Source organism: Cinclus cinclus, chromosome 8 (assembly GCF_963662255.1).
Source record: "Cinclus cinclus chromosome 8, bCinCin1.1, whole genome shotgun sequence".
Lineage (NCBI taxonomy): Eukaryota > Metazoa > Chordata > Aves > Passeriformes > Cinclidae > Cinclus > Cinclus cinclus.
In genome coordinates, this window is record NC_085053.1 from 29,167,207 (window position 1) to 29,185,476 (window position 18,270).

The 18,270-nt window shown below is 46.0% G+C and overlaps 1 protein-coding gene across 1 annotated transcript in view; it reads left to right on the plus strand.

The window, feature by feature from the left end:
• Positions 1 to 1,107: 1,107 nt before the first annotated feature.
• Positions 1,108 to 18,270, plus strand: part of CACHD1 (cache domain containing 1) — an 88,923-nt gene continuing 71,760 nt past the window's right edge. The window contains exon 1 of the mRNA XM_062497363.1: positions 1,108 to 1,314. Within this exon, the coding sequence (XP_062353347.1) occupies positions 1,108 to 1,314 (207 nt within the window). The remainder of the gene's footprint in view (positions 1,315 to 18,270) is intronic.

Sequence of the window (18,270 nt, forward strand, 5' to 3'; positions counted from 1 at the left end):
CTATGTTACGCCTAAAGAAAACTGTATCTTAAAAACCATTTCAACACCACACATGTAGTATCCACCCTAATACTTAAGAAAAGCCAACGCCATGATTCGTATTTATGACAGCATCAACACAGCTTTTTACAAGGGCACGGTGATAGAACGAGAGGGAATGTCTTTAAACTGAAGGGGATTAGGTTTAGTTTAGCAATCAGGAATAAATTCTTCCTTGGGAGGGTGAGGAGGCCCTGGAATAGAATTCCCAGTGCAGCTGTGGCTGCCCTTGGACCCCTGGAAGTGGCCAAGGCCGGGCTGGACAGGGCTTGGAGCACCCTAGGAAGGTGGAAGGCGTCCCTGCCATAGCACCGGATAGATTTTAAGGACTTTCAAGCCAAACCATTCAGAGATCCTTGGATTTCCTGCCCTAAAGCGGGTGTTTCTCCAGGTATCTTTGCCGTGTTGCTCTTCCAGGGAGCGCAGCTGTGCTCGCCGTGGAGCGGGCCGGGCTTTGCCGCCGTTCCTTCCATTCATTTATTTGTTTATTGCCCGGGCCACTTGCACTACAAACATTTCCTCAAGGCTCGACACGAGGCCGTGCTGGGCGGTGCCGTGCCCGGGGACGGACGCCTTCGTGCTCCGGGTTGCGAACAGAGACGTTGAACACGGATAAAATAAAATAAATTAAATTAAGGCGGGGGGGGGAGGGGGGGGAAGGGAGAGAGAAAGAAAAGTTTTTCAATAGTTTTAGAATAATAAAAAAAAAATAATAACGAAAGGAGGCAGAGCGCCGACTCTTCGGAACACACTGCCGGCCCATCCAAGCCGCCCCGGGCCGTGTCCCCCGCCCGCTCCGGGGGCCTCCGGGGCGGGGCCGGCGCGGGGGGCCCGGCCCGGCCCCAGACACCTCCCCCTGCCCGCGGCGCCTCCGCTCGGCCCCGCCGCTCCCGCTCCTCCTCCGCGCCGCAGTTTGCGTCTCTCCGTCTCTCCCCAGCGCCGGGGCCCGCGGAGCGCCGTGAGCGCGGGGCAGCGCCCGCCGCCGTCCCCTGCTATGGCGGGCGGCCCGCGGCGCTGAGCGGGCCGGGCCGTGCCCGCGGCGGGCGGTGCCCGCGGCGCTCCCCCAGCATGGCGCGGGGCGGCGGGCGGCTGCGGCCCCGAGCCGCCGCTGCCCCTGCCCGGGGGGGCCGGGGGCCGCTCGGCCTCCTGTGCCTGGCGCTGCTGGGCGCGATGGGCGCCGCCGAGGCGGAGTTCTCCATCCTGGACGAGGCGCAAGTCCTGGCCAGCCAGATGAGGAAACTCGCCACCGAGGAGCTGAGGGTCGTCACCATGCAGGTACGGCCCGGCCCGGCCCGCGCCTCGCCTGCTTTTCCCTCCTTCCTTCCATCCCTCCCTCCTCCGCACGCTCTTCCCGATTCCTGCCTTGCCCATTCTCTCTCCGTTCCTTTCTTTCTTTATTCCCTGTCTCCCCTTCGGTTCTTTTCTTCTTCGCAAACTTTCCCTCCCCTCATCCCCCGGCTCTCCTCACCTCCAGCTTCCCCCGGCCCCGCTCCCTCAACTCCTGCTTCGTTCAGACCCGTTCCCTCAGCCCCGGCTTCTCCCGGCTCTCCCCAGCCCCGCTTTCCCCGCAGTGCCGCCTGTCCGAAGGCGAGCGGGACCGTAGCGGCGGGGCACGCTCAGTTTCTTGTTTTGTTCATAATTTACACAACACGAGTAGCCAAAACCACCTCCCGCGGTCGCGGAGAGGTCCGAGCCCGGCGCGGGGCTGTGCCCGCCGTGCCCCGGGGCAGCTCCGGGCTGGGGGCTCGGGGCTGAGCCGGTCCCGGCCGAACATCCCGCGGGCAGGAGCTGCGGGGCGATCGGGGGAAGCGATGCTTCCCAGCCCCGGAGTGCCGCAGGAGGAGTTTATTCAGGTGCTGGATCCGCGGCGGGGCTCGGGGGAAGGTTATTCTCCGTGCCGGGAGTTGTGCGTTGTTTGCGGGCTGTTCTGCGAGGGGCTGGTGGGACTTGCAGGGAGCGCTGGTACCTGCGGTGCAGCCGGCGGCTGCCGACCCTCGACGGGAGGGGGGGGAAAAAGTGAAATCGGATCCCCGGCGGCTTTCAGGGGGAAGGTATGGTCAGTAGCAAATGCAGTTTTAAAAGCCTCCCAAATTGAAAAGGAGACACTTTCATAGGATCAGCGGGGGTCTCTACCCAAATGGCCTTTTATCTTCTCTAAACTGGCTGCATTCTCTCACCTCTGGACCGTCATTGTGCCCGGCGGCCTCCTAGGGCTGGTTTTGTCCGGGCAAACACTGAGCTGTCTCTTGTCCTTGATGCTAAGGAGACGCGGATTTAAATGACTTCACTTAACAAGGTACATTATTGATGTACTGAATTCAAGGAAGTCTCTTTTTTTTTTTCTCCTTCTGCCGTGCATACGCATTTATGTATTTCCCCTCAAAAGACAGAAGCGTAATCCTTCGCTTTGGTGGAGTCTCTGTTAATGCAAATTAAGCCGGTATAATTGCACTGCTAAATCCGTTTCTGGCATTAAAAAAAATTATAATGCGATCACCTCAACGTGTGTTGTATTTGAGAAAGCAGCTCATAAAAACATACGTTGTCACAGGAATTAACCATAGGATGAGCCAGGTTTTCTTTCCAAGAATTGTACCAATGATCCGAGCTCGGGAACAATCTGGATGGCAGTGCATGGGGATGCAAATAATGTTAAAATTCTGTTTACTATTAGTTGGATCTTTAAGGCCCTGAAGTAATTTAATGTGGTGAAACTGGTAGTTTAACTGAAACCCTTTTCATACCGAGCTCTATTTTTATATGCTTCCTATTTTGACTGTCTCAACTCCCATCACGCTAATGCCCAGCCTGTCCTCTGCTTCCCCCTGGAACATTGTTACAGCTGTTTAAGATTAAAAACCGGTGGGAACAAACCTCCCCTGATTTTAGAAGCTTTTTTTGCTGACCTCCTACAGGAGAACAGAAAATGTTATGACATGTGTCACTGCAGCCCGTGCTTCTCACTTGGTTTTAGGGCTGAAATTTCCAAAACCTGCTCGAGCAGGGCTGGGTGTAGCTGGCACAGAATTCCCCCTTTTCTCTGCTTGTTCAGGGGTGGTGGTGAGCACCTGGTGCCAGGTTGGGCTGCCAGCACAGTGCGGATGCTTGGGCTGATGCAAACAGGTTGTGCTTGCAGAAAAGACAGCAAGGAAAGGTGTGGGATTTTTGCAAGGGGAGTGAGAACACTTCTGTGCTTTAACTGGACATGAATCCAAGGGTGTCATCCTGGTTTAGAGGGTGACAGGCCCCAAATCAGGACTAGTGAGGGGAAGCTGTGGTGGCAGGAGGAAGGATTGATTCCCAGCCATTAGTGAGCTGCGGTTTTATTTTGCTTCATAAACCAGAGAGGAGGAAGCGGCAGGATTTAATGCTTCCCTTGCGTGATCTCCCCACGCTCTGGTCCTTGCCAGCTGTGGCTCCCACATCTGCACATCCTGGGAGCAGGCAGGAGGTGGTGTCACCACAGGGCTCTGCAGGAAGGGTCGGTGTGAGCTGGAGGTGGGGAGGAAGCATCCAATGAGTGTGGGAGCAGGTGGGAATGCCTCAGTAGAGTGGAGGTGAGAGGTTGGTTGGGTGTGTTTTGAGTCTGGGAAAAGAGGACAGTGTAGACAGAGCCTCAGTAAGTGCAGGAAGGCAGGATGAGGTGGAGTCTCCAGAGCAGACACCAGAGGAGCAAGTGGAAGAGGTAAGAGAAGCATGGAATTTGTGAGCCTTAAATGCCTGTGGGAAGGGGCAGGGAGTAATGAACGGGGAAGCTGTGAGATACGAAATAAATCTGATTTCTGTGGGAGCACTGGCAGTGCTGTAAACGAGCTCCTGCTCCTCTGCACAGTGTCTCCTTCCTCTGGTACCTTCTTCTACGTGTGCTTCATGGTCCAGCAGCAGTGAGGACTGAGTGTTTCTCATAAAATCTCATTATTTGGCGTCGTTGAGAGGAGTGAGGTGCAGCTGGAAGAGAGGCTGAAGCTACAGGCAGACTGAGGATGAGGGAGGTTTTTGATGGCAGCACCAGCCTGACCCTTGATTTTGGCACTTGCACCACTGCTTTCTATTTACAGAGACTTGCATGAGGGCAGTGTCTGACTCTTACCTTTGGGGAGGGCTTTGTCTCCTCGCCCATGCAAGTGCTCTGGTTTCATTAATAAATGTTTTCCTTGAATGGTGCTGCCTAGAGCAGCTGAGGATCATGTAGTGTAGGTGACAACTTGTGAGTTGCATCATTTGTTGAATGTGTTGGACAGCAGCTTAAGAGTTTCTTATTTAAATTTCCAATCAGAATATACATATTTGTACCATAGCAAGGATTCCCTCGGTGAGAACAAGTGCTGGGCTCTGCAGTGTGTGGGGGTTCCTGGGTGTCTGCCTCTGTGTTATTTCTCCAGGAGCACTTCAATATTGAAAGTTCATCAGTTGTCTGATTTTCTCTGTTGCTCTGATTAATTGTTGTTCCCCCTCTGTCTGACAGTTCTGCCAAACCCCCAGTTAATGTTTCTGTGTCTTCCCTTTCACATCCTGAGGTGTGGGTGGTGTGTACGTACACATCTTTACAGGGATTTTTGCCCTGAGCAGCAGAGGTGATCTGTTTATATTTCTGCCCAGAGTGATTTCCCAAATCAACCAGAAACAGCCTCACCACAGTCCCTTCCATTCCCTTCCCTCTCCCTCCTGCGGGACGGAGGGTGCTGGAGAAGGATCGTGGGTTGTGCTGTACCACAGTCACCTGTAAATGTTCCCTTGTTTTTTCAGCAGGCAGAGCACATTGACAGCATCCCTGTCATTCCAGGGAACACCTTTTGGCAGCAGGCTGCATCCTTGGGAGGCAGTGTGCAATCCCAGCTCCATATTCCTTGTCATTCCTCAGCAAACTGCATCCTAAATATCCTATGGCATCTCTTGCCAAGGGCTGGAGCTAGGTCAGTGAGTACTTGTGTGACAATCCTGTAATATATTCCCCTGGGCAGAGCTGCCACTCAGCACTAATTCAAAGTTAAGAGCCTTTTTTTACTAAAATTATAACTGAATTGGTGGTTGTGGCGTGGCCTGATCTGCGGGTGGAGTTTCACCATCGCTGCTACCTGGCTCCTCTGATCCCAGCTTCCCTGGCCTGGCTGAAATTACAGAGTAGCTTGATGGTTGAAACAACTAGAATTCTTTAGTTGGGAGGTGAAGGCAGGAAAAGAATAAACCAGAACTTTTGTGAGTGGTTGGTTTGGTTTTTGGCAAGGTTTAAGCCTCTAAATCTGCCCTGGGTGAGGTGAGGAATATTTTTTGATAGTGTGGGGCAAGGTAACATTTCCATCTCCAGTACAGGGATAGAATACTTGCAGCCAGAGTTGAAAGGAATAAGAAATGCTTTGAAGATGAAAAGCATCAAATGCCTCTGTAACTCTCAAAATGCATCTTGATGTTTCCTGCCAGAAAGTAACAAAAGTTGTAGGCCCAGAGGGTCTCAAATATTTGTGAAAGCAGCTCTGCCATCTTAATTCTGAGCTCCTGCTCTGTGAAGGAAGCACAGCCCTTTCTCATTGTCACTGATTTTGGGGGTAGAATTAAAAAAAAAAAAAAAAAAGGGCATTTTGAATCTGGAAAAAAAAAAAAGCAGCTTGCTGGTCACTTTTTTCCCCCCCGGTTTATCTTTGATATTAATACTGTGCAAACAATAGTATATTAATACATCAGGTGATGCAGTGATGTGTAAAATAACAGCTTTGTACAGGCTTCTGGCTGATTGGTGAGCATATTGTTTGTTTATCTCTCTAATAGCTTGTCTGGCCATATGTTTTTCAAGAAGAACAGATTGTGCTTAGACAAGCACGACGCAAGAGATGGAGACACGTCCAGGGGTTTTTATGGGCTGAAAAATCCACATTCTTGGACGATTTTTGAGTGATGGCAAAGAGTTGGTGTCACCAGAACTGTCCATTTATTCAGTCCTTTTGAAAATGAGCACTGGCAGAATGCAGCATTATTTATTTTTTCTAATGGGATTGTCTTCTGGCTGATGGATTTACTGTTTAGAAGAGATAAATCCCATTTTGAGCTGTCCTGCAGACCAGTTTAAATGCCAGAATGGTGGCTGTCCATCTCTGAAATCAGAGGTTTCACACATTTCTCCACTTCTTTTGATAGATCTTTATAAATAAACCTGTGGTGAGTGTGAGGTACTTGCACAGCAAGTGGTGTAAAAGCCCAGGTCCTCCAGCTCTGAAACCTGGACCATGTGCACCCTCAGCACAAAAAACTGCTTCCTTTTTTTTTCTTCTTACTTTCAGCTTGTGAACCTGAAATACAAAAAAAAAAAAAAAAAAAAAAAGGTAAGGCTTTCTGGGCTATTTTAATATTTTTTGGCAGTAGTGTGTGCTGTGGTAATAATTACAGAGTAGAAACCAGTGGAGCAAAACCTCATCTGTTTTCCATGATTATCCAGCTCCAGCAGCTGTATTCGAGGCTCTCTGACAGCCCAAGTTTTTTATCCTTTTCCACACACATTCCTTTTTTTTTTTTTTTTTTTTTTTTTTTTTTTTTGCTAACATGAAACATTTCCAAAAGACAGCGAGAGGTCCTGGTGGAAGGGCAGAGCAAATCTGAATTTTTAATTAAGCTTTGAGTCCTCTCTTCAAAGGGTCAGGGCGTCCTCAGTGGTGTGGCATCAGCCAAGGCTGACATTCCACTTCAAACACCCGGAATGCAGCTGGCCCAGGCAGATAAAAGTTGGGATGTGGAGCAGCAAGGTGGGCTGGCAGATAATGAGCTGTGCCCAAGGATCCCACAGTCCCTGGGACAGCAGAAATTCAAATATCCTGGGAGGTGATTGGGAATCTCAGCTGTGGCAGGGCTGATAACACTAGGAAATGCACTAAATTTTTTTTTTTTGGTAATTGTAGTTGTTGTTTGGTTTTGTTTTTTTGTTTTTGTTTTTGTTTTTTTTTTTTTGAGAGGCATGAGAAGCTCCTCTGCTGACATAGCCTGGCAAGGCACTGGGGAGAAAGAAAATTTATTTTTGTTGTCAAAAATAATCAAGAAATTCTCTTCTTTCAAAGAGGCAAGATGTGTTTGAATTTGGGGGGGGAAAAAAAAAAAAGAAGTTTTTTGGTGCGTGTATTTCCCAGTTATTCTGGTCTGTCTTTATATTAGAACGAAGAATTCAGAATAAACAGATTTTTGTTTGTTTGTGTGTCAATTTTTGGGGAGAAATTGGCCGAGAAATGCTTGGAGCTTTGTCAGTTCAGTGCCCTCCTGTGTGCAGCTGCCCAGCTCTAAGGAAATTTTGTTTATTCCCATTGTTAGGGCACTCCATGGATGGAACTGGGATTTGGGGCTACCTGAGCCTGGAAATGGCAGTGCTTCATGGATCAGGGAACTTCACTAAGGGTTGGATAATGGCCCAAGACTGATTTGTTGTGATGCAGTTGAATAGGAAAATGCTAATTTTTTTTTTCTTTTAATTTTTTTCCTATGGGTGAATAATATAACTTAATAATTGCAATTTTAGTGACTTATCTGATGCATCAATCTTTGTTTTGTATGTCCAAAATTTTGCTGGGGTTTTGATTACTAGCTCTTTTTTATTGTAGGTTTAATGGAGAATAAAGTGTAAAAATGTAGAGAGCCTGCATTCCTCAGTCATCATTTTCCTGTAGCTTGTTGTTGTTCAATACCATGCAGTGTTAATGAAATCTGAAAGGATATCCTTGTGTTCTCTTTTCCATGGAAAACGGAGTATAAAAAATCAGTGCTTATGCAATGTCTGTTGTGGAAATTTTCCTTTTCTGATATAAAACATAAGCCAAGTTATTGCTTGAATCCTGTGCTCTGCTTGTTCTTCCCTGGAAATCTGGATGAAATTATGTGTCTGCTTTAGCAGTGAAAATCTGAGCTGACTTTTGAAACAATCCTGGTGCCACAAATTAGGAACACTCATTCCCAATCCCAGGACAAGTGTTAATGGAGTTGCTTTATCAACTGCCTCCATGGAGAGTCTCCCAAGTGATTTTGCAGAAGTATATTTGCACAGTTGCAATAATTAGTAAAAGCAAACTATTACATCTCCCTTTAGCAGCTTCCCAGCCAGGAGCAGCTGATGAAAACAGATTTTTGTGTGATGCTGTTGGCCTCTGAGCTCATGGATTTGCACAACTTGGACTGTGTGGTTTGAACCCTCTCCTGCCTTTTGGCTAAAAATTTGTGATTTTCCTTTCAGCATGTCTGCAGAACTGTCTAGCCAGTGTTCCTGTCCAGTTTTGACCTTCTTTTGCACATGTCCCTACAATGCTGTAGGAATTTTTTTGGCTATACTTAGGATTGTCACAGGTGGGAATGAGGCCAGGGGAAAAAAACAAAAAAAAAAACAAAAAAAAACCAACCAACTTTAAAATAGACACATCTGGAAGTTACCATAAAAGTTTCTAGGAGCTGGAATGCCTTAAGCAGAATTTCTGGCGTGTTCACCCCGGTAGGGTTATTTTTGTGCTGGTTTTGGGGGATTTCACACCAAACTGCACGTGGAGATAAGTTCAGAGATGATGTGGTGGTACCACACCGAAGGGCCCAGGTGCTCCCAGGACCTCCCTGGCCCTGCTCAGTCCCTTTTCTCTCCCTTTCAGCAAAGGAGGAATTAGAAACATTTCCTTTCGGGCCGTGCTTTCACCTCAGGACTCATATCAAACAAAACCTGGGGAGGTGTTTGTGGTGATGGACTGGGGGAAAGGGGGCAGACTCCCAAAAATAGTTTTAGTGGGAGCCTGTTTGCCTGGAGCAGAACCAGACTCTGAGCCAAGGCTGGAAAAGGTTCCCAGCCCTTGGGAATGCCACATGGAGAGCCAGGAGAGCCTCTGATTTGTTGGAAAATCAAAGAACGCCAAACTGCGTGGGGCAGGAGTGTCAGGGCAGCTTTTGGCACTGCAGTGGATGGTGAGTTAGCACGAGGATTTTTCTGGGATTCCTCCAAATCACAGTGCTTTTTCCCAGAAGCTGTGTGGGCACAGGGATCAGCTGTGTGGTCCGCCCTGCCCGTGATGGTTCCTTGTCCTTCCCCGCTCCACGTGGCGTGGATGAGAAACTGGAGACTGTGGGGTGACAGCAGAGCTGCTCCTGCCCAGGGACCATTCCTGGAGCTGTGCCAGGTGGGATCACAGCTCCTGATGCTTCCCAAACCCTGGAACTGGGATCCCCAACCTTCAGCAGAGACTGGTTGTGTCTGACTTCTACTGGAAGAGAAAAATGAGTGGTGTGAGGCTTTTTGGGCTGAAGGAGCTGCTGAGGTGCTGGATGTGCTGGAAGGCAGGAGTATTTTTGGGAATACCCTCCAGTGGACTCCTTGGTGACCCTACAGAATTGTGCATTTTGTGGGAGCTAAAGTAAATTTTCCAAAAAGTAAGTTTTGCTTTCAGCAGCTGCCTGTCCATTGCAGCACAGGGGCAGCTGCTGATGGAAGATGGATACAGGAGGAGGTCACATCCAGGATGTTTTTATTGCTTTCTTCATGGTCAGTGGATTAGCAGATTGGTTTTCCTCTTTTCTCCAATACTGAAATCATGCGAGATTTCTGACTTTTGATAAAGACTATTGGGAGAATAAAAAAAGAAGCAGGATCTCCCATCATTGCAAGAAGTGTGGAATGAGGAGGAAGAGTCACTTCCACTTCATGGATCCTAAACTGCAGTTTGTATTTTGTTACTGGAAGCTGAACCTGCAAAAAAAAAAAAAAAAAAAAAAAGCCTTTTTTTTTTTTTCCCTCTCGATTCTCTTTTTCCAGTTGGCAGAAGTCTGGTCAAGCCCTCATGGACAGGTGTATTCCAGAGGTGCCAAACCAACATTTTGGAGACAGGATTTTTTGTGTGGTATGGAAGGCATTGGAGGATAAAAATAAAGTGTTTTTAATTGGAGGTTAATGCACATTAGCAGTTTTAACAATGAAAGGATATTTAATATAAATAAGCTACAGCTGTAGGTAGTTTGACTTCCCTTGAGCACATTTTTTTGCCCAAGAAATTGTCTGGAATATGAATTTCAGAATTGTCTTTTATGCTTTTTGCCAGTGGCTCTGCAGGACTGCCAGGTGTGATGTTGGATTTATTGCCTTGGTCTGTTGTGGTGGAGTTCAGGTGGATTTCGTATGGAAAGCTGCACTTTCTGGAGCAGGCAGGAATCAGCACTGAGGGTGCTTGTTTGTCACATTAGGCAGCTGGTTCTAAACTGTAAATTTCAGTCTTTGAGCTGTGTGATTAAAATTAGAAAATCTTATTCCTGGCTACACAGCCTCTTGTGTCTTCCTTGAAGGAGGTTCTGTTGAAAAAACTGGAAGAAAGTTAATATTCACATACATTGCAGGAGGAGGATGGAAATTGTGAACTTCTGAGAGTTTGTTAGTTTTAGATGAGTGGAGGTTGCAAATCCAAACCTAATGACACTAAGTAGCCAAGTGTCTCTTATTAACCACTCATTAGTGCAATTGGGGAAAACAAGAAATCTTAGTTTTAATTTTTTACTTTTGACCAAAGTGAAACTATAAATATAAATTATCATATTCTGGCTCTTCCATTTGAATTCTGCTGCTGTTACATTTTACAATCCCTAGATCATTTCAGTAACTGCTTTGATGGATGTGCTTGATAGTCTTGAAGTTCTTAAATTCAGTTCACTGATGATCCAGCTGTTCTTGGCAGAGAGGAACCTCTGCTGTGCTGAGCTCACCACTGGGAACACGGAATTTTATTCCAAAAGTTGTGTTTGGTTTCTGAAATTTTAAATACTGACATACTGATGATGCTATATTTCCATTAAAACTACAGGCTGCAAAGCCAAAATTAAAGCAAACCCAGCATAGCCATGATAGGAGATAACTTGTTTAATAGAAATGACCATTTGTTTATTTTTATTTGGTGTGAAATTCTATCTCATGAATTTTAAAATATTGATTCACTGTGACATCTTATAAATAGAATTTTGCCTCCCCCTTCATATTTATGTATTTATTCAGCAAGTGGTTGGCTGAAAGTCTAGAAATAAATTTTTTTTTAAAAAAGTATGTTCTGGTAATTGCAACCTCAGACTTTGAAACGCTGCTTTTTCCTACCTTTCCAAGAATAGAAACTTGGCCTCCAAAATAAGTGAAACCCGACATCCATTGCCATGGTTTACAGTGCTTGGGATGGTGGATTTCTCCTTGAGGAGTGAAGGTGCAGCAGCTATTTTGGGAAGATGTGGAGTGGGGATGAAATGAATGCAGAGCTGCTTTGGGATGGCTCCTTGGAAATGTCAGACCTGCTTGGTTTGTGTCGTCTGGATTGCTTCACAGAGCCTGGAAGGTCAGGATAAAGAGGAGGAAAAATAGGAAAAACAGGTTTGCAGCCTGTTTGGGATCCTTTTTGGGTTCCTTGCTCAGAAATGAGGTTAGAGCCAGTGTCAGCATCAGGCCCTAAGTCTAAAAATATATTTAAAATATGGAAACCTTGCTGTAGCAAAGCTGTGGTTTGCACAGGCTGGAATGCAAAGCTGGCCCACAGCCACACCCACGCTGGGGAGGATTCTCAACTTCTGCCTTTGCTTTCATGATGTAGAAAGAAAAAAAGAGTTTTTTTGGTTTTTTTTTTAATTACTTTTTTAAAAACATTTTTTTTCCTTTTGGTGGACAGAAGATAGCTTCCTTTCTCACGGAGCTGGTGAGAGTCTATATCTACCTTATTCAAAATCTCAGGAGGTGCTGAGCCCCTGTGGGAAAAGGAAAGGGAGGCAAAAATATGGATAAAGTGGCTGTTCACTGCTTTGGTGTTGATAGGAGCAGGAGTTGCAGCTCACCGGTTCATCCTGATCCATGGTGTGACAGCAAGGTCTGATCTATTATTTCTATTATTTTTTTATTTATTAACTTTCTGTTTCCAACCTGCCAGAGCAGTGATTCCAGTGTCCTCAGAGCATCATGTTGGGAACAGGATCACTGTGTCAAGGCTTGAATCCTCTTTTCCATGCTTTCCTGAACTGTGTGAGGTGCCCGAATGTCATCAAATAAAGCAATGAGAAAGCCTAAAAACATACAAAATCCACATTCAGCTGGGGTACCGGGCCCTGAGCGTTATCAGAGGAGCTGTGCAGCATTCCCAGCTCCTCATTTCCAATCCCACTTTTCCAGTGATAGACTTAAAAATCTTATTGTGCCGTTGAGTTAGTGACTGAGCCTTCACTTTATAATCACTTTATAAAGCACATGCACGTTAGCAGGATGTGTTTAATGGACACACGGCCCAGATGAAAGGGCTCTTTGTAGCAGGAGCCTTTTGTGCTTTCCTGGATCCCTCAGCAATTCCTGCCGAGCTTCCCAAGTCTGGCTGACACAGAGGGGCCGAGGAAAAGCCCTGGTGGCTTTCAGCTTGAGTGGAGAATAATGGGGAGCAGGGTGGGAGTGGGGGAGGGCTCTGAACTCTGCATCCATCCTGCCCCAGCTGGGACTTTGCTTTCCCAATGACCTCGGCCTTCCCGGGAATCACAGCCAGGATTGTGGCGGCAGCAGCATCCGCACCTGGGGACACTGGGACAGCTTTTCTCAATCCCTTTATTTCTCAGCTTTGTCTGTAATGGCCACTTACCACAACAGCATTTGATTTATTTATATTTTTATTATGTATTATTTTTGTAAGCTGAGATTTGATGTTGTCTTTCATCTTCTGTTTAATCTCTCAGCTACATTTTGTTTCCTGTTTGTGGCTCTTAAAAAACCTTTTTCAAACCTTACCTTTCATCCTCAAAAAAATAAGGCTGCAAGGTCATGGATATGTTGAGCTTGACCTGGCAATAATCTTCATGAGAACAAAAACTTAGTGGACTTATATATTTAACTTTCCATTAACAAAAAGAGTGGAATTTCAGCCAAAAAAAAAAAAAATCCTGGGTTGTCTGATAAAGATGTCTTCTTTTTTGTTGTTGCTAATTCAGGTGATGCTTTGTGGGGTTGCAGGCAGAGTGAGTTTCAGCTCCTGCAAAAACTTCGGGAAGTCTCTTCCAGTTTGGAAATTGCTGAGTAAAGATGAAGTGAGAGAAGACTGTTAAGAAAAAACCCCAAATGGTGGGGGTGGGGGAACATAGACAAGGAAATGCACATGTTAAATTAGGAGCTGGATAGATGTGATTGGAGTAGGGTTTCTAGTTTGGTCAGATCCTAGAATCATTAAGGTTGGAAAGGCACTTCAGGAACATCAAGTCCTGGCTGTGCCCGATCCCCAGCCCAGAGCACTGAGTGACACCTGCAGGGGTGGGGACCCCAACCCTCCCTGGGCCATTCCAAGCCTAGACCACCCTTTCCATGGAGAAATTCCTGCTGATGTCCAACCTGAGCTGTCCCTGGTGGCACAGGTCAGTGTTCAAGCACTGCTCGTGTATTCCCGAGAGAACATCCCGGTGAGGGAGATCCTGGGGCTGCTTGGGTGGCTCCAGATGTGTGTGGGTACAGCAATGCCTGTGGGGAACCTCACCCTGCTCCTTGCCTTGGCACCAGCTGCCTGTCTCCATTTCCTCCTGGTGTTTTTGCCCTCGGTTTTCCATGCTGGAGAAGAAAATTTTTTGTCCCAAACCTTTACCCAGTTTTTTGGGTCTACTCCACCACTTTCTGAAGGGTGTAAATCTCCTCTAAATGCTAATGATAACATCCAGTGGCTGGTGTTGCTGATATGCCTGTTCTATGTAGCATTCAGAGATAGGGGGAGATTGATTTGGATGACAACACTGATACCTACCCCAGGAAACAGGGATTCTGCCCCAGAGCTTGACCCTGCCCCAGAGGTTAAGGATGCTGCCCCTGAGCCTGACTCTGCCCCAGAGCTCACCTCAGAAAGGAACCATCCAGAGTGGGTGGGGTTTCCAGTGAAGGAGATGGGCCAGATGCTGAAGGAGTACCTTTCCCCAACTCTTGAGAAACTCTCCCCCTGCCTTAAAGAGGGAGAACCTGCTGGTGCAGCAGTGGAACCCACAGATGTTACATCTCTCCAGGTTCCAGCTGAACCCCAAGGGCACTCTCAGCCAGCAGCAGTCGCCCCTGTGGAAACTAGGAAGTCTAAGGTGAAAACAAAGCACCTGGATAAAAAGGATCAGAAAGCAGGGCCCTCACAAGCAGCAGGGGAGCCAGAGGTTGAGATCATCTCTAGGAGCGTCGAGGGGCTGGACGGTGGGGATGGACAGAGATGAGATCTCTGGAGCCAGGCCTGGGAATTTGTGGTTTATGGCAAAGGGTGGGAGTGCAAGGGCCCTGCTTGGAGCTGCCAGGCACAGCTCAGAGCAGGCACCAGAGAGCAAGAGTGAGAGCAAGAGAGAGCAAGAGCAAGAATAAAAGGAAGGGTAGGAGAGCGAAGTTCCCGTTACAATACAGGAAATCTTCTCTGCTGAATATTCTAATTTTCACTGACCAGTCTAGTACAAGATACAAATCCTACAGCATTTACACACAGCCTATGAGAATCATTGCGTTACCATGCTGTGTTCCATTTTAAACCCTAAAAACTCCTCTGTGGACCCTTCTGCCGAGCTGGCAGGGTCTGCTCTGACCCTTGGAGCTGTCTGCAAGCAGAGGGAATTGTTCAGTCCAGAGGGGATCACTCTCAGCTGCCCATACTCCTGTTTCCAGTTGTTCCATAATTAAGGCTTGGTATCTCAAAGATTGCTTTCACTTCAATCTCACTTTTAGTTTCCATATTCTCAAAATCTTTTGTCAGGCAATCGTATTTATAAGGTTTTCCTGTTTCATCTTCCCCAACAATCATCACTGAGTCCCTGTCGTATGAAAGTCTCCATATTCAGTGAAAAGACATTGTACAACAGGGCCATGAGGATTTTACAGCCTGGTAACTTCGGGTCTGGGACCTCATGGGTACAGGTGTGCAACTGGATGGCACTGAGGCAAGGAATCTGGGACCCCTGACCCAGGACTCAGGTGTGGATCAGGTAAGGGAGCCAGGCCTCCTTTCCCTCTGGGAGCAGCTTTTGATGTGTCAAGAGAGAGCTGAAGTTGTTCTGTCTGGCTGGAACTGAGCATCTGCAGCTTCTCCAAGGGCAGAGCTGGTGGTTGTGTGGTGGCTGAGGGTGAAACCAAGGGCTGGGCTTCACCCAGGTGCCTTCAGAGGGTTTGGAAGGGAACTCAGTTGGAAAATGGTGCCAGGGGAATGTGTGTGGCCATGGTGAGCAGAAGGGGGTGAAAGGCAGAGGGCTGGGCTCTGTTCTTCTGGGACTTGAAATCACTTCTTGTCTCAGGATCAACCAGGGTGTCCTGCACTGATGGCGCTGAGCTGAGGGAGGATTCATCTGAAGAATGGGGAGAAGCTTTAGGAAATGGAGCACTCAGGCTCCTTGGAGCACTCCAGCATCTGAAGAAGCTGCAGACGAAGCACTTGGCACTTTTTGCCAAGTGAACTTGTGGCATTTTCTGTATAAACCAAGTGAGGACCTTCCTAGGTGTGCTCATCAGTGGCTGTGTGCCAGCTATTCCTCAGTCTCCTCTCACCAAAGAAAAGCTCTCACAGAAGTGAGATCTGTGATTCAATTTAGTTGTGTTTCCCTGTTATCCCCCCACTTAACTCTGTGTTTAAAAAATGCATTATCTGGGAATGTGTGCAAATTTGTGGTGTTTTTTCCCTCCCTCTTTTTTTCATCCAAACAGAAGAAAATCTGGCAAAGGATTGAGGTTTCCTTATTATTTTTAATTACTTCTATTTATAACTCAAGGCTAAAAAGCACCCTGGATCATGAACTTCCCTTTTTTTTATTTTGTTTTAGTTTTCATTACTGTCCTTAGCTCATTAGTTAGAATCTCCTATATAATTATCTATCCCATTTGCTCAGTGAAATATTTAGAGAAACAAACACTCTGTGGTGTACTGAGCTGAGTTTTTTATTTTAAATTCTTCATTAATTTCACTGCATATTTGCTGCAAGTTTTGTGTCCTGCATATGATCTTCACTTTTTTAAAAGAGTGTTGAACATTGAATTGAAATCAGTTTCTACTTTTGTCAAGTGAAGATTTCTCATAAAAAATAATAAAATTTTCCTTTTCACACAGCTACTGCTTTGCAAGCTGGGATAACAAATATATATATTTTTTTTAATCAGCAAAGAAACCTTCTATTGTTGTTATTGCTATTTTATTTTTGGTGACTGAAAAACTGCAGTAGGAAATGACCCCAGCCACAGTTGCCATGACACCCTCTCACTTGAATCCAGTTTTCAAGCAGATGAAAGGTCCAAGCAGCCTTTTGATAGTGAGCAGCTAATTGGGTGCCTGATAGAGGCAGATTTTTCTCTGGGAAAAAAAGAAAGGAGCCAAGAAGTGGAACAGCTGTGTTTTGGTACATGTGTGTAATCCCAGATAAAACTCTCCAAGGACAAGGAAAATGCAGTAATACCTCACTGAAAGGAAAACTAAGAATCTTTGAAAACCTAAATGTGGCTTTTTTGGGGGCGTAACTCATATTTAAAATAAAAATCTGCTGGAGCAAATGTGGTAATAAATTAGGGAGTTGTAAAATCTGAGATGTGGTGCTGGGTTTTGTTTCTGTCTGGGCAAGAAAATGACAATTTGGTGTGTGTTTTGTGTTTTTCCTTTGCTCAGTACATTTCTACCCCAAAAAAAACGAGTGGTTGGAAGCTGTTTTCAGCTCCATGGCTGTGGCTCCTCCTCTACCACTGTGTGCTAAAAATGCCCCTGTGGAGAAGAAAGTAGAAATTTATCTTTTTGGTGGAGAAATTGAAATCTGAGCAGCCTCCTCTGGGTGGCTGTTAACATCCATGTAACCTCTGTGATGTACAGCAATCTGTGGCAAAGGGGATAAATATTTAAAATAAAGGGAAATAAAATCACAGATTATTGTGAGTTGGAAGGGACCCACAAGGATCATGGAGTCCAACTCTGAAGTGGGTGGCTCGTGCAGGGATCAAATCTTGGTGTAATTTTTTTTTTTTTTTAATGAAGGGTTTGAATCTCAGGATTTTGACTGGAGGGAGAAATCCTGGCAGAATCCAGTGAAGTTGAGTTATGGAACTGAGTGAGATGGAGATGTTTACTCCTGCTGCAGCACCTGGGGGTGTCACAGAGCTTTTCCTGACGTGTTTCTTGTCACTCTGGGTGGGTTACCTTGGTTTTCCTGGGAAGTTTTGAATACCTGCACAGGAAAGTTGTAGGAACAGTCTGAGATGGGGACCTCGTGTGCTCCCCTCGTCCCTGTGAGCCCTGGAAGTGTTTCCAGCTCATCAGTGCTGTTTCCAAACTTTGTTTTCTCCTCCTGAAGTTTCCATGCAGAATATTTCATCTTCTTGCTTCAAACTAAGTGAAATAATCTCGGTTTTATCTCCTGAATAATGGCTAGTAGAAGCTGTCCCATGGCATGGGTTGGAACTGGATGAGCTTCAAAGAAATAATTTACTTCTTTTTAATGCAGGGATGTAAAATTAATATAAAAATGAATCTTCAGAACAGGTGGAACAACAGCTGATTAATGTGTTTAATGCAGCTTTGGGTTTTTTTTAAAACCAATATCTGTGTTTTCATTAGGGCTTTGTCAGCAGTTGAATCTTGCAGGTTGGGTGGTGTAGTTCTGTGTGGGTTTGTTTTGGTTTTTGTCTTTCAGGGCAGTTTTAATGCTTGATTAGGATAGGCAAAACTCTAAAAACAAAACTGAAATTTTGCAGCTTGTAAACTTAAAATGGCATTGACACTGTAGAAACCACTTGTCTCATTGTGTCCCCTGTCTCCACAAGGAACACATCAAAATTAATTCAGGAACCTTCTTTCTCCCATTTTCTTCTACACTTGATGTATTTTCTAGCTTCATTGTGGAAGTCTCCTGCTCTTTTTTGATTATTTAAATGAGAGGATCCAATCACCTTAATAGAAATAGCAGCTTGTGCTTAATAATGGTGGAAATTGGATACAGATACATGAAAAAAATATCCAGTTAACATAAGCAATTAGTGATTGCTGTATTTATCAGTCAGAATGCACTGCTAAACTGTCCTAAAGTCCAGTAATTATCATTTAGTGATCCCTGATTCGGTGTTTGGGGAGCATTTGGTTGGCATTCCACATTTTCTAGGTTGATGCAGGGCTCACCTGCTCATAACTCTGTCCATGTGGAGCAGAATAAACCCAAACCCTGGGACCTTTTCCGTGGGGATAATTTATGTTTCCATCAGATAATGCTCAGAAATGTTTTGTGGATGAGAGTGGGAGCACCTGGGAGAGGGAGCCAAGTCTGGAC